At 46.1% G+C, this 16238-nt stretch overlaps 1 protein-coding gene across 18 annotated transcripts in view; it reads left to right on the top strand.

Annotated features, from left to right (window-relative positions):
• The window catches only part of ESRRG (estrogen related receptor gamma), a 407282-nt gene that overhangs the window by 19503 nt on the left and 371541 nt on the right, over positions 1–16238 (top strand). For 2 of the 18 annotated variants that reach the window (XM_054818986.1, XM_054818999.1), the window contains exon 1: positions 1328–1453. The exons of 7 other annotated variants lie outside the window; for them this stretch is intronic. Coding sequence is in view for 2 of the 11 variants with exons in the window: in XM_054818987.1 (XP_054674962.1) it covers positions 11021–11118 (98 nt within the window). In the remaining 9 variants the exon portion in view is untranslated. Of the gene's footprint in view, positions 1–1315; positions 1454–3260; positions 3278–10868; positions 11119–16238 lie in introns of those variants that run through there. 9 more of the 18 variants (XM_054818993.1, XM_054818996.1, XM_054818997.1 and 6 more) reach the window with 8 other exon arrangements.

Raw genomic sequence — 16238 nt, 5'->3', positions numbered from 1 at the left:
GCCCTGCTTTCAGAAGCAGATGCCCCGCAACCCTAGCAGCAGAGGTAGGGACAGATGCTTTAAACACCCGCGATTAAACCCTGCCAGGGTTTGCACGAGTCTTTCGCTCTCTCTAGCAGCGACGCCATTGTGCCAGCGAATTTCCGAACTACCGCGCTGCCTCCTCCGGCCCTGCGCCGCGCAGCCCGCGGGGAGCAGGGGTGCACCCCAAATTTATCCGGTGCCAGAGGAGTCTGTGCATCGGGGGCTCCCCACCCCCAGGCCTTCCCCTGCAGAGGCGGGAGGCGATGGGGGTGGGGGGGGGGCGCGGCGCCGGGCCTGCACGGCAGCAGCGGTACGGCGGCTGCACCGCCAGCAGCGTTACTCCTCCCTACCTTCCTCTTGCATTCCGGGTGCTTTTCTTTTTTTTTTTTTGCCTTTTAAAAAAAAAAATTAATTTTAATTATTTTTTTTTTTTGGTGGTGCCCCCCCGCCGGCCCGCGGTGGTTCGGCAAATGGCCTGCTGGCGGCTGGCGGCGTGTGCGTGCCTCTGTGTCCCCGCGTCCCCTGGGCGACGTGTCCCGTCCGCCGCCGGAGGACTCGGCCGCCCGCATCCGGGCTGCCGGGGGGTGTTGCACCCCCTCCCCGCCCCCCGTTTTCGGTAGTTTGGGGTTGGTTTTTTTTTATTTGGTTGGTTGGAGGCGGTTTTTTTTTTTTTTTTTTTTGCTTGGTTTGTTTTTTCCAGGTGGGACTTGGCGGTGACCGGCGAGGCTCGCCTGGCACTGAATGTCACCCTGAAGGTAAAATGAAAGACAAAAAGATGAACGCATGCCTGCTCCCCTCGGCCGCGCCGCCGCTCCCCCGCTCCCGCCGGCGAGCGGCCGCCACCATCGCGGGGCGGCAGCCCCCGCCGCGCCCCGGATTTCCTGTCCCGGCTTTTTATTATTTCGCTTTTTTTTTAAATTAAAAAAAAAAAAAAAACCCGCATGCAAAAGAAACGTGCACGTACCCGGTAACGAGCCCAGGAAAAACCCGGCCGCTTCCCCCTTCTCCTGCCAAGTTATCATTGAGAAAACAGACAGGCGGCGTGACGTCCCGGGTCAGGCCGAGTGCGGACCGGCGCTACCAAGGCGGCAGGGAGGCCCAGAGACGCCGCCGGGGCCGGGGCCGCGGGGCCCGGGGCCGCCGCCGCCCGTCCGCCGCCGCTGGCTGTCCGCCGGGCCCTGCCCGCCGCTGCCGCCGCCCCCCGCGCCCCCCGCCCCGCCGCCGCGGTGCCGTGCGGCCTGCCGCCCGCCGGCGGCTCCCCCCTCGCCGGCGGAGGTCGCGGGAGCCCAGTTAAAGGAGGCGTGTGTAAAGATTTTGCAATGTCCCTGCATGGTGTTGTAGACTTTCCTAGCAAAGAAACCGGCTTCGGCTTCTTTAAAATCCCCGACGACTCACCTGATTAACCTGCCTGCGGTTCTGAGCTGACCAGGTAAAGCGAGCCCCCCCGCTCCCCTCCCCGCACCTCTGCGAGCTGACATTGCATCGGGGGCATGTTTTTGCGTGGAGACGAGCCGCTGCCAGAAGCGCTCCCCCCCCCCCCCCAATTCCACCTTCAGACCTTGCCAATTGCACTTGCTCAGAGTCATTCCTCCCCCCCCCCCCAAAAAAAAAAAAAAAAATCAGCTTCATAAAAAGCCGCACAACAGCACCGGCCACCGGGGTTTAGTGGTTCTCGTCTCTCGGACAATTATTTAAAATTATTGGCCCGGGGGGGGGGAAGGGAGAATGATTTTTTTTTTTTTTTTTTTTTGCTGACAGATCCTACCCCAGCAGGTTTTGTCCTCCCCCCCCCCCCCCCCAGGGTCAGGAGCGCCGGGGAAGTGACGAGGCTTCAGCCAGCAAGAGTTTGGGGCCGGGGTCCCGGGGTGGCTCTGGCGGTTACGAGCGGGGAAGGGGGATCGGACTCTCCAAGCCGGTTCCGGGGCGCGTGTGATTGTCGCGGCGGCTGCCCGTGTCGCCCTGCTTCCCCCGGGATGCCCTTTCGGGAGCCCCGAAGTGTCGCGGCTGCGGCGCGGCCCGGGCAGCGGCGGGGCCCGTCCGCCCCGGCGGGGAGAGGCCGGCGGGGGGTGGGGGGGGAAGCCCGTCCTCTCCCCCGTCCCTCCCTCCCTCCCCCGCCGCCCTGTCCTTCCTGCAACACTTCTGCGAGCGGTTCACGGGAGCCGAGCAGGCCTGGTGGGAGCCCTGCGGGCCGGGCCGGGGGGGAGGGGGGCATTGCTGCCGCGGGCTGTTTCTTCATCGCCGTCCCCGGGCGGCCGGAGCGGCGGCGTGGCCGTTTCACGCGGGACGCACTTTGCTCTGCTCGCGCCGTAGTGTCAGGACCCGCGGCCACGCGAGCGGGCGCAGAGGGACACGCGCACACAAAGGGAACCCAAAATCAGGAGGGGCGAAGGAAAGTGTGGAAAGTCAACGTACTGCTTGCTCTTCCTGATACTTCACCCTCCCAGCTCCGGCCGGGGGGGGGTAGAGAAGTGTTTGCATGTGGGGCCCTGAATGTGACCCGGCTGCGAGGAAATTATCTTCTTTTTTTTTTTCCTTTTTTTTTTTTAAAAAAATTATTTGCCCCTGGGCATTAATGCTCTGGAGGAGCGAGTGGTCTGGAGGTATATTTTGGAAGTGCTGCAGGGGAAGCGCTCTGACTACTTGGTCTAGTTAATATGTTTCTCGTGACACCAAAGAAGAGAGGACTGCATTTAGGAGATGACTAAATAATGGGGGAGGCAAGTAAAAATGAGTAGAATATAAAGGAGAGGAAAATGAAGGTGAATGGTAGTGTGGGAAGGCAGGCGCTGCGCAGCTTGGGTTTCTCTCCTGTAGTTCCCCCCTCCCTACACCCCCCCCCGGCTTTTCATATTATTAGGATACTAACAGCAAACATAACCCAACAGAATAACAGATGACACCCCCCCCCCCGGCCCTGACTTCAACCTATCTTCATTTGTGACCGGGAGGGATAGCTGAATGCCCTTTGTATAAAACCACCAAAGTTTGAAGCATTTATTAGCCACCCTCACGTACAAAGTGCAAAACTTGCCTGATGATACGTTTTGGTGCTACTTCCCTGTTTTATTTCAGAGGACGAAATGTTCTGCCGTAGCATACCTACCGTCGCTTTCAGAATGGGAGTAGTTTACAATATAACCTACATTAGCTTATACATGGTGCGTGCGTTGCATTTCCACTGAAAATAGCCAAAGCCTTAGAACGATGAAGTGACTCATGTGGTGATGATCTTCCGTGTCTTGAGAGCATCAAGGTAGCCGTGGTTCTGCGTGCTGGGGGGGCGGGGGGGGGGGGTGCGTGTGTGGTGCGAGGGGTTTCATGTCCGTACGGGAATCTGGCAGGTCTCCTTTTAGAGGACTTTTGCAGTTTAAAGTGTGCCAGGGGCAGGAGAAGGTAAACATGACATTCAGTGTGCTCATTATCAAAATAAGGAAAACAAATCGATTGCGTTAACTGTGTGTGCAGTATCACAGTTATTCCACAGTATTTTGTCAGAAATTAAAAGGTTACCACTAGAGTACTACGTCCCTATCTCGAGCCTGGCACCACTTATTACTGCAACGGTATTTCAATATTAAGTGATCCTAGAGATATTTCATCTTTCATTTTGAATCCTGAATTAGAATCAGCATTAGGATGTCAGGGCTGCGAGATAAGGTATAACAAACTAAGTAGACAGCTGAAGGGCTCCTGGTGAAGGTGTTGCTGAGAAGGATATCTCGGGCCGTTCGCAGTAACCTTGTTTACAGGGACGTTTCAATTGCAACCTGAATTTCAGCGAGAGGCTGCCTGGACTAACGCCTGTGTGTCTGAAACCCATCACGGGTGTCTTTTGCACTCCAAACCTTCTCTCTGCCGCCTTTGCATACTCGCAAAAACTTTTCTGGAAGGTTAGGATGATTTTCTGATATGAAAATTAAGATGTTTTCCTAAGAGGAACACTGCTCTTTGAACTCGTGTACGTTAGCAACAAAGTATTCATGAGGTTTGATTTTTTTTTTTTCATTCTCTGATGTGTCAGGATCAGTAGTTACACCAGGCTTTTTAACTTCGTGTGTATGGCTTTGATTTATTATATTTAAGTCTCGGCAGTTTCGAACGTATTTTGCAGCACGTGAAGTCGGTTCAAGTCAGAATGTGAAAAGATGCATATTGGAACAAGGAACGGTTTTGTAGTGATCTGCTAAGGTTTTTTGTTTTTGGTTTGTTTTTTTTTTTTTTTTTCCTAAAGCTGTTCCAGGAAAATCACGTGCATTTAGCGAGTGGGTGCTAAATGCCAGCAGCCACATTGATGAAGAAAAATGCTGTTGAAATACTTTGGAATAATAAATAGGATACGTAATGGTCAACCACAAGATAAAAATTTTACACAGTGTTTTTATGGCTCTAAATTGGCTGCATTGTAAACCAACCTTACTACTCTATTAAGTCATCAGACTTTTCAATTATTTAAGATTTCTAGTCAAGCTATCTAATATAGTCTTCATTGTGCATATCAGAAAATTATACATAAGGTTGTAATTCCTTGTTGTTGCTATGTGAGGGCTTTGTGGTGGATGGGGCTTTAGTTTTGACTTATCAGGACAAATATTACAAAGCATGCATACAGAAAAATGATATGGAAATAGCCCCAGTCCTGTGAAATGGGGATAGTTACAGCACTGAAATGTACCTAATACAATTTGAGATCCACTCACTAAGAAACCTTGACAGTATCTGCCTTGCAGGTACCGTGCATTTGGAAATACTATATCTCCATTTAAATGCAGATCTTCAGTTTTCTCCAGGGGGCAGTTGGCGAATCTTTCGATTGAACCACCAGTACTAGAAAAACTAACTGAAGATTTACCCAGGAACAAGAGACCCTTTCAAGTCTGCCTTTTTGAAATAATGATTATAAAATTTCCTAATATCGCAAGTTTATATTGATTTTGAGTGCCTTTTGAAAAGTCACACAAAAGGAATAGTGTCTTTTACTCAAGGTAGGCCAACGTTTGCACGCTTGTTTAGCAATCCTAACAGAGGTAACTGTTACAAATAAGTTCTTTGTTTTTACATGGGTATTGTGTTTGCATGTGAGTTTCCTCAAACGGACAGAGCAGTCTTGCTTTGATTTTGACCTAGATTCCTCCTGATTATTCCTATACAGCTAGTACCTGCTTATTTCCCACTGTGAAAATAGGAGAACAACTGTTGATGCTATCTAGCTGGGGCTGCACGGGCAATAGGCACACGCGTCCAGTAATCCCCCTCTCCTCCTCCTCCTCCTCCTCCTCCTACTCCTCCTCTTCCTCCTCCTCCTTGGCTTCATTAGTAATGGATAAAATAGCGCTGCAGTCCAAAGAGGGTGCAAGCCAATATTTCCTCTGTGAATTTTCGTTCTTTGAGGGTTTGATTCAAAGGAAGACAGAAAAAAACCCCCAAAACTGGGTGGAATGAGTGAATTTATTTCTCCTTCCAGATTTGGCACACAAATTTTGCACACTTGCGGAGATGAACAGGGCTATGTTTTATCTGAAACAAGTCTTGGATCCAGCTTACTCCATATTCACTCGAAACTCAGTGCCAGTAGGTGTCAGTCCTTCTTAGAGGGGCTTGTCCCATCCAGTCCAGTTTTCTATATCGCTTGCCAGCTGTCTTGTTTGCGGCATAACCCACAGCGTGAAGAGCCCAGGGTGTAGGGAGCGGGACCTCTCTGCTTGGGGTGAAGGCAGCACAAACCAGCCGGTGCAGAGGAGACAAAAGATCCTGAGCTTTTCTGTGCTGGGTGCCACGTGCTGCGCGTTCCCGGCCGCTTTGGTCTCCCCACCACGGGCAAGGGTGCTGCCAGGGGATGCTGCCCTCGTCCCTGTGCCACAGCCATGAGGTTGTGGAGATAGCGTCCGTGTTATGCTCAGCTGTTAATGGCATATAACCCATCGGTCTCAGTGCCCTGGAGAAAACGTGCGCTTCAGCCTCTGCGTGGAGTTCAGGCAGATCTGCAAAGACCGATCTTACGTGCACCAGCGTTAATGGCAGAGCTCCCACTCAGCTTAATTGATATTCCTATGAACATCTGCAGGTTTCTGTTTCTAGTGGAAGCTACCTCTGGGTGGACTTCTTAAATGAATGTTTTGCATATTGAGGTTGAAAGGAAAGTTGAGCCTGATATATTAACTTATCATCTGTGTCATTCTGTTGACATCAATTGGATTACTACAAGCACGTATGACAAGGAGATTAGGTGCAAGATCTTCACACACACACATGCTTTTGTTAGCATGTTGTTCAGTGGAGATGTTACTCCTCTGAGAACCTTGTTCTAAGTCAAGTCTAGGCAAGCACAAACCTGCGCATGCATATACAAGTTGAGCAGGGCCTATCCTTTATAATACAATTTTTTCCTTTAATATCTGAGCAAGATCTCTTATTATAACTCAGCCATTAGGGGAGAGAAAATGGAACTTTTCTCAAACAGCTTTTCTGTTGGGGAATCTTGTGGCAGTTGCTTTGAAGCATGTGTAATTGATTATCATACATTTATTTTAAAAAGGAGACATAACAAGGAATCTAACATGATGTTTTGGAATATATCTTCTACCCACAATGTTCTTGAGGGAAATGTAAGGTTGCAGGCATCATTTCATGCCCTGTATGTTTTTGAACATAAATCAAAGAAATTGTTGGAGAGTTATAGATGTTCATAGCAACTGTAGCTATAATAAACACATGCAGTATATATTTTCCAAGCTATTTTGTATGGGTGAAAAGCTGAAGCTGGCGTTTTGTACGAACAATTCAACTTAATCACTGAAAATTTATTTCCTAGTTAGGGTGGGTTACCAGTGTAGCATGAAGTTGTATACCTTGGTTTAAGTTCATCTGGTTATGAAGCCTCGGTTAAAATTGGGAAAGAATTTAAATTGGATCTAGACACCTTGAATGAATTATTACAACTGTCAAATTTATTATGATGCCTCCATGACAATATTTACGTCTATATTATCACCTATATTGGTTTCAAAGTATGCCGGATACTTTAGAGAGCAAATAAAAGACAAGAACAGTATGAAAACCCAAACAATTTTAATTGTACACGTAGCACAAAATGCGAACATAGTAAATACAACAGGAAAGGGAATCCTGAATGATCAGGTAGTGCAGAGCTGCTGGTGGGAACACCACCTAGCCTAGGCGTACAGATTTCTTGATGATTTTAGTAGTTTTGGTTTAAAGTCTTAAGAGATGGAAAGGGAAAAGTGACTTTTATGGAGGAATTTCAATGAGAAGAACGTAGCCACTGGGTCTGTGAGGATGAGGAAGGCGTTCCATACATTGATGAGGATCCAAACGCATTACAATGGTAAAAAGAAAATCCAGGAGTCACAGTTAATCTGTACAGGGACAGACCGGGGACAGGACACGTGCAGGATGTGCGCAGAGATCAGGCAGGTCTAGATGAACAGAGTTTCAGACTTAATATTGAAGCAAAATCCTAAGTGTCTGAATAAAACAGGTAGGATGTGTTTCTTGGAGTCTGGCCTTCCAGGTGATTTCAGGTGTAGCTCTCATTACTCTGTGTATTCCTATTGGGGTCAGAAAATGATAATTAAAACCGATACTGCTTATTGAAAATTTTGAGACTCGCTAAGAGGTGTGACTTTTAACTGTGTCACTGCATTTCTGCTGGACTTCTGTTTTATTGCGGTTACTTTCAATCATTCCTCTTTTATTACAAGAGCCAGGAATCTCTTTTGAAAAAGAGAAAGCTGGTCTCTCATTGCTTGACTTCTGGAAACAGGGTTTTAAAGTATACAACAAATATCCCGAGATTGATGCTAAAACTGAGAATTTACTCTGGCTTACTTGTTCGTAGTATTAGCCTTAAATGACTTCCTCTTGATGATGTCTTTGAATTTTGAGACCTGCATGAATTAAACGAGAAGCTTTCTAAATTGTTACAAGAGGTGGATGTCAGGAAGGCAGAGCATGGTTCGTCTTGGGCACCGGTACGAGTTTAGGCTTTGGTGGGGTTGGTTTCCAAGGGCCACCCTTTGCACTGGGGACAGGTGGAGGAGGGATGGAGACATACAGTTTCTGACATTGAGTAAGCTCGGGGTTGGCTTTCCCTTTCTCATTTCTTGCCTAGCTCCTGTTCCCCATCCTCCAAACATTTTTTGTGGCTTCTCCTTAGTAGCTAGGCTACTTTACCCCATCCTCTGAAGGTTGGAAAATGGACTTTGAATAATTACTATGCTCCCTGCCATATACAACTCTGTGAAAACAAAATTCAATGAGAAAATCAGAAAGGAGAGAAAAGGGAAGAGAGAGTGTTGCAGGTTGAGGTACAGCTGGGAAGACTGGGAGGAGAAAGATTTCGCGATTCCTGTGTGTCCCGTGGTCGGGATCCGTGTAGACTTTTACAAAAGAGGGGAGTTGAAGGAGCTGCGCCGCTGGATCCATATTGACCCAGTGATGGTTGGGACACGATTATAGAGGAGAGGTGAGGAGAAGTGGGGTCTAACCCGGAGCGGATGTCCTCCAGCCTTGAGAGGTGCCAGCGGGGGGGTGTGGCGTAGGACTGCTGACTACGGTGGGGTTACTGCTCTCGTGCTGCGTTCGGGAGTCTCAGCCTTTCTGCACAGACACTTGGGTATTTAGAGGCTCTTGAGGAGGAAACTTCATTCACTGAAATTCCTGCTTCCACGGGGATTTTTTTTTTTTTTTTTTTTTTTTGCTTGTCTTAAATTAGTGTCTTGAGTTCTGCCTGACAAGAAGAGCTTGTTTTACTCTGTGCTGAATTTCTAGCAGGAAAAAAAACCCCAACCCTCTCCTGCCGTATTACAGTCAAAAGGGACCAGGTGGACGAGGGTTGAGCGCGAGGTGTGCGGAGCCTGGGCAGCAGGCTGGGCACTGGAGCACAGAGAGCAGGCAGTCCAAGGTCACGGCCCTTCTTACGGCACAGCTGGGAGCTGGAAGCACAACCTCAGGTTCTAGCCCTTTACCTTTCTCCGACGTGCAATCCCTGTCTCGAAGCTTGAGCAATGGAGGCACAGAAGCCGTGCTTTCGCAAGACGCGTTAAATGTGACGGTGCTGGTCTAGGCACGGAAAGGGAAGGTGATGTGTCAGAGGTGTCGCAGCCGGTCAGTGGCAGAGCCTAGCCAGAGCTCAGCCTCGTAGCTGGGATTTTGATCCCTTGCCTCGCACTGTCTCTCCAGGGAGAAGAGCAAGATTAATCCTGCTGGTGCCACCAGACGCTTTCATTTCTCTGGTGTGGCGCGGTCCAGGGGTGGGCAGGATGCTTCTCCCATAGGAGAGAGGCAAATTTGGGTGGAAGTGCGTGTTGAATCAGTGTGGTACCCTGCTATAAATGGTGCCTACCTTTTATAAAAATTATTTTTAATGCTTTACTAATCAGGTTTTGCGTGTTGTTACTTTTTTTAATTGAAGGGAGGTGAGGACATGAACTATGAGTACCTCTGAAAATTGGGCTACAAACCCTTATACTTGTTTGTGCTTGTGAGTGAGCGTGTGTAACGTGCGTACGCACACTCGGATGTTGTGTGTGTGCAGGATCTCAATTATTTTGCTGTTTGAATCACAGAGCATGCTGTCCTGATGTACTGTCAGTTTCGGTTTCTGCCCTTTGGAATAAAGTTCAAAATATTAAAGAAATAACACGCAATATACTAGTAGCTAGAATAGTCAGAACGCCTGAGGGGAAAAGAGGGTGGTGAATAATCTGTCTTACAAATGCCCAGAAAAAAACCCTTAACTCCTCCTAACCACACTCTGCAATGGTGCATTTTTAAAAGGGACTCTTCTAAATTTTGTTTCTGAGGATCGCTGGTTATCCCAGAGTTAGAAGGAGGTCCCGTTCGGAAAGCAGCGGGCAAGCTCTACGGTCACGCTCTGACCATGTGTGGGGGAGATGTACGGTCCCGGTTATTCTTTGGAGAATCACCCTGGGCTAAATGGTGAAACGACTGAATCCGAATTAATTATTGATAATTCTTTAACATCAAATGTTCAGATGTGTTCGGCGTATTGCTTCCCACTTTAGGAGTTGAAATAGAGCTCACAGATGTATTATTTTTAAATGTTGCTTTTCTGGTCGTCTTAGTTTACTTGGACAGCAGTAAGAACCGCAGAAGCTGATGCGGGTTCTGCGCATCCCTGGTTGGTTCTGGAGGGCCAAGGAGCTAAGGGGGCACTAACGAATATTTGGAGTCACACTGGGACTTTGGTCAGAATACCAAACTTTGCCAAATTTGGGGTGTTGTTCTCCACGGTTTTAGTCCAACGGGGGCCATGCTAAAAGGCTCTAGATAAGGTATTACATGAAAGAATCAGCCCCCTCCCACTCCCCAAATCTATTGACTTGTACTCTGTGTCAGAGAAAAAAAAAGCGCCGCGAAGTGTGTGACTGATGCAAGGCAGGCTTGGGATGAATTTAGGATAAACAGGATGCCTATTGCACTTAATTTAGCAATTCTAAGGCAGAAAATGCTTTTGAGCACAGCTAACAGCTTCTCATCTGCAAATGCCACAATCAAGACAAAGCAAAATATATTGTGGCGAATTCTGCAGTTGACAGTCGTGACACAGTCAAAACCTCCTATTACAGCGAGGGAGACTTCTGCTTGTGTCACGACTGCTTAGGATGCAGGATTTCAGCGCGGCGTTAATAAAAATAATACAGTAAATATACAGTTTCAAAAGTCCTGCAGGACATGCAGCAAACGCCGGTGACTGGAACTGGGTGAAGTTGTCAAAGGTTGCTTTGCTCTCCAGAGCCTGGCAGTAGCTCCGCTGAAATGTGATGCCATTGGTTTTCAGCAAAGGTTTCTTTCTGCAGGGCTGCAAACAGAGATCAGCTGCTACTGTGTATACACAACTAGGGAGCAAATCAAGCAGCACATTTAAGCAGCCTTTTTAACCCTGAGACTTTCCAAGATTTCTTCTTCACGCAGGAAGTTTCCTTTATTTTGTCAGCTGTAGCACTTTGCTCATGTAATGAGATCAGAGCTAGGATCACTGCTGCACAGTAGAAAGACTTCCTTAAGACATTTGTCCTTGAAACTGCACCAAACTCTTGGAAGAACCCAGAACCTGTAAGTATGTATGATATAGGCGACAATAGCACGGTGCAAAGCTGCAATCAACCATTATACGATATCCGATTAGCAGGGCAGGAGGGATTTTATTTTTTTTTTTTCCTTCGGATGTTATGTTACGTTCATTTTCAATTTGTTCTAAGGAAACAAATCAATTCGGGCTTCTGATACAGTGACTTTGCAGTAGATGAGCTAGTAGTAATATGTTTGATTTAACTATTTGTTGCTCTCATGTAGCTTGTGGGACAATTATTGTAGCCATCAAACTATAGAGAACTTTTCTTATGTTTTTGGGCATTTTAAAGGATTTGGGGGTCCGTCTTGCAAATAAGTTTTTGCTTTGCTTTTTGATTTTGGCAACCCCACCCTACACCAAACTATAAATAACAGGGCAAACGGAATTAGTGCATATTGTTCTTAGGTAGCAATAAAATATATTTGTTTGCAGGCTTAATTTAGTCATTAACAACATTGCACTGTTTGGGGTGGTTTTTGTCTTAATTGAATTCTACTCAAGGCTGTCTATTTTGTGTTTTACTATCTTGTCTGTGTCTGTTTAAGTTACTTTGCCGGGACTGCAGTCTGGTTAAACCTGTATTTGAGCACTATTTATATTCTGAGCACATTTCTGGTAAAATAAGTGTTCGAGATTTTTTTTTTTTTTTTTAAAGCCTTAAACAGTATGGTTTTATTAGCAGTGCGCGCCGGAGAAGGCACAACATGGATGAATGTCAGACACAGACCACATAACCTAAGTCTTCCTTGCACTAAGTCCGATCCGAACGTGTCCACTTCTGCGACTGTGACTAATAAAAGCCTTGAGCTCCCTTTCCATAAATTTTTCATACGCAATGATACTTCTGTTTATCAGATTAATTTCTCCCAGGTTAGCCTGATTGATAGCTGGATTGTGGTTTCTTAAGAGCTTTCTCCACGAAACCCCACCAAAGAGCTGCATTCCATTTAACCAGTGAATGTAAAAACTGGTAACCATGGATTCAGCCACCACTAACTGTCGAGAGCAATGACTTGTTGTAAACAATACAAATGAGCCAGGATAGCAGAAGCAACCAGACATGAAATGATTTTAATAGAAATTATGGTAAAGGTCATGTGGTACTGTATCGGCTTGAATTCAGTGTTTAAAGGGAAAGTATTTCAGTTTTTCAGGTTTGATTTCAATTGCACATCTCCCCTGGCTTCACGTTTGCCTGAGACCCCCAGAAGGGAGAATGAAGCAGTTCTTTGGAAATGCCTCTGCTTAATTGCGTGTTGTGACTTAGGCCCTGATCCTGAAAATGTAGGGATAACTCTAATCACCGTGGATTATTCAAGGACTTAACATTTAGTATTTGTAAGTGTTTGTAGGATCGAGGCCTTCCTAGGTAAGTTAGTAAGAAAAAAAAATACTTACATTCTAAGGAAATAATAACCTGTCACTAAAGATAAATCATGGAAATGCAAGTTTTAGTAGTGTTGTGTGGTTTGTTTGGAGATTTTTGTTTGCTTGTTTCGATAACGTGAAAACAAAATATATTTATCCCTTCGCTTTTAAATGTTATGACTTTCATTTCTCATCCACCATTCCTCAAATCCTCTTCCTAATTTATAGCCTCTCTTTTGGAGAACTGGTAAACCATAGTGTCAGCTATTATAATACAGCATGATGATAGGCACATGCAGATCGCATGAGCAGTCGTGTGTCCTATCTCAGGAATTTCCATCCCTACAAAATCTTTGCTGACTCCCAGCTGTCACATGGCTGTCACTCACAAATTCTAACCATAACCAAATCCCCCTCCCTGGGCATGCGCTCACCAAACCTCTCCACGTACGCGTAGACGCAGGCACAAATGCCCCTGCTTAAGCACTTTCTCTGTGGAAAAGGGTCTCTCCCCCAAGCCTGCTGCATTCCACTAATGTTTCTCCCTTAATTTGTTCCTGGGTGCTACTTCCCTGCTGTGCCTGTGCTTTGTAAGGAGGAACCTGGAACGGGAATAGCAGTCAGTAAGAAATTCAAACAAAAATAACTTTGCGCGTTATTTAATATAACAATTCAAATCAGTGTGACTCTAAATTCACAACTTTCATGGCTCCCTAAACCTCTCCAAAAAAAAATTAACCCTTGCTGTTCTGCAGACAGCACTGTTGCCTTGCAGTATGCTGCCTTACTGTTTTGTGTTATTTACTTGTCGTAACATTTGTATTATTTGGAAAACTTAGATTATAAGACCCCTAGGCTGGAACTTTGGTTATTTCTGTATTTCTAGGTTATTCCTGTATTTCATAGATGTCACATACATCTATGCTGTTTAATCAGTAATTATGATTTATATATTTTTCAACTAGAAGTATTTCAAACAATTTCTCATCAATCTGTTACAGCTGACCAGTCTCTGGCAAGCACAGGTTGCAACTCAAATGCATAGGTAGATACAGGACAAATCCTGCTTTCCCTGTTCTTCTGAGCCGCCTTGCCAGACAGAGGGGCGATTGCTTGTGTGAGTTGGGAAGGTAAGATTTAGCTTATACATAGATTAACAGCAGGCAAAAATAGACTGACTTCTACTGAAAAGAAATACTTCCGAGAAGTAAAAGGAAAGCACTTAAACAGGAATATTTAAAAAAAAAAAAAAAGCCAAATTGCAAAGTATTTTCTGTTGCTTGTCTGTGTTAAGAGTGTATCGGGGTACTCCTGTAAGTCAGACCTATAAGTACATTATAACACTGTACCAAAAGGGAGGAGGTGGCTGGACAGAAGAGATACCACCTTGACTTTGCCTACGTACCCGGGGACAAATCCAGAACTCAAAGTCAAATGCAAGTGAAAGCACAGTGAGGCTTGAGACCAATATCCAAGTAAATTGGGGAAGCTGCACTGGCCTCCTTACCATGGGCTCATTACGAAGCATTAGTAATTCCTACACCCCTTGAAAACCAGGTGGGGGACATTTTAATCGTTGTGCCTGGTAGAAGAAACCAAGTTTCAGTCTGGTGAGATAATGCAGTGTTCAGGAAGGAAGGACTGCACTGTGGTCCCATGGGCTTCGCTCGCACGGGACGATGGGCCTTTTTCCTTTGCTCAAAGTGTCTTTGGCATCCTTACGATCTGTGACACACCTGCTTGTCCGCTGTCCTATATTTTACATCAAATACTGATTTTGTAATGCAAAACTCGCAGGAGTTAGTGAGTGAGCTGCCAGAAGTCAGATAGGAAGAACTGGGAGGCAAGTCCCCTTGCTTCTCTCCCCGTTTATACAGTTCAGGTGCTGGTTGATGGGCAGCTGCAGGACACTTAGCCCAGAATTCTCATTTGATGCAAAGCTCTGTGAAGATGTGTTTGAATCCCCAAAATGGAGGCCCCAGTGTTTTACCCATAGGGAAATCTCAGCGTGTGCAGTCAGGCAAATGTTGCAGTGCGTACTTGGGGACCAGCAGAAATATTTATCATTAGTTACTAATAATTCATTATATCTCCCTTGTAAGCACAGTAATATAGAATAATAACAAAAAATTGTATTTTATGCTTGTAATTCTAATCTACTACTTTTATGCAAAGACCATTTTTGTCAATTAGATATTTTTTTGTATATGAAAATATCATATCAGCAGTCCTCTCAACTAAATTCAAGTGGTGTAAATACAGGCACCTTTAAAAAAACCCAACAACCCACCAGTGTTGATATGGAGGTACCAGGTGTAGGGAATATAGGGTCAACTGGCATCCAGGTCTGCTCATACTTTACTTCATGGTTGAGACAGCCAGCGGCACTGCAGGTAAGTGAGAAATAAATTGGTAGCTTTTGTCGGGTGGACTCCTGGCTATCAGGAACTGGACTGAAACTATTTAATTTCATGGAGCATGGCAAACTGGTTGGTCACTGAATGACAGAACGTTGTTCTTTGAATTATTAACTCTATGTAAGCAGCACAGTGTTTTATAAATTTCTGCTCCTTTCTCGTTTTACCTCTTAGCTGGTGTGGGTAAGTGAAGTTTTTCTGAGGACTCCTATAGTCATTTTGTCTTTTGAACATTTCCAAATGTACTTATTCCCCTGGGCTATTGAAGACCCATGATTTATGGGTTATAATGTTCTCCAGGTCAGCAAAACTGTCATGGGGTCTAAAGACAGGACTGTGATCTGTATCAACTGCATTAACTTTCCATTAACTTTCCGTGACTAGAACACGTCTTTGATTATTCTGCATTATTCCTTTGTACAAAAAAGGTCGTTCTCTGTGCATTTTAGTTTTAACAGAACCAGATTGTCACTGACCATCAGCTTTTGCATGCATAGATTCTCTCCTTCCTGGTAAGGCTTTAGGCCCAGATCCACAAAAGGATTAGATGCCTTAAGTGGGACTTAAGTGGGATTTAGGCATTGAAAGCCCAAACTGAGATCTTCAATATCCCCACTGAACTGCCACCTAACCTTAGCAGTTGCCTAACCTGTGTGAGTGCCTCCGTTTTCAATATCCAGCTTTCCCAGGTGGCCAAAGATCTGCTTTGGAAGTTCTCAAGCACTTCCATCCTGACAAGGTCGAGCCTCCCTGCTCCCACCCTCCCCTCCGCATCCCGACAGACTTCAGAAAGCACGAGCTCCTCTCGCAAAACGGTGGCTCTCTGTGTGTGATGTATCTCACTTTCTCCAGCTGTGCCCTTGAAGGAAAGGACCAGTAGGTTTCTTTCAGGAGCAGCCTGAGAACCTTGAAAGAGGTATCAAGACATGGGGATAACTAAGAGCGCTGAGGGCTCCGTTGCACGGGCAGAGCACCTGAAGGTTAGGTACTGGGCTGCAAAATTATTGCACCTGGAGGTTTGCTTGAAGAATCCAGGCCCTGGTGTTTTGTAAGAGCAGCTTTTGTGGGAAGCACTTCGCGGGGGAAGAACTCTTTCCTGCAAGGAGTCACTTAGGGTTTCAACTGACGCTGTGATATATGGCAGATGTTTTGTTTTTTGAAAGCCAGACTTACCGGGGTGTTCCGTGAACACACTCAGAAATAATAACCGCTTTTGTAGGGCTTCAGTCTCAAGAATTTCTGGAGCTGCGGCCGGATTGATAGCTGTCTCGCTCAGCGGAGGCCAAAGCAAATAATGTCTTGTTAGTAGCTGAGTA

This window comes from Grus americana, chromosome 3, assembly GCF_028858705.1.
Source record: "Grus americana isolate bGruAme1 chromosome 3, bGruAme1.mat, whole genome shotgun sequence".
NCBI classification, from domain to species: domain Eukaryota; kingdom Metazoa; phylum Chordata; class Aves; order Gruiformes; family Gruidae; genus Grus; species Grus americana.
This window is presented reverse-complemented; position numbering and strand designations above follow the sequence as displayed.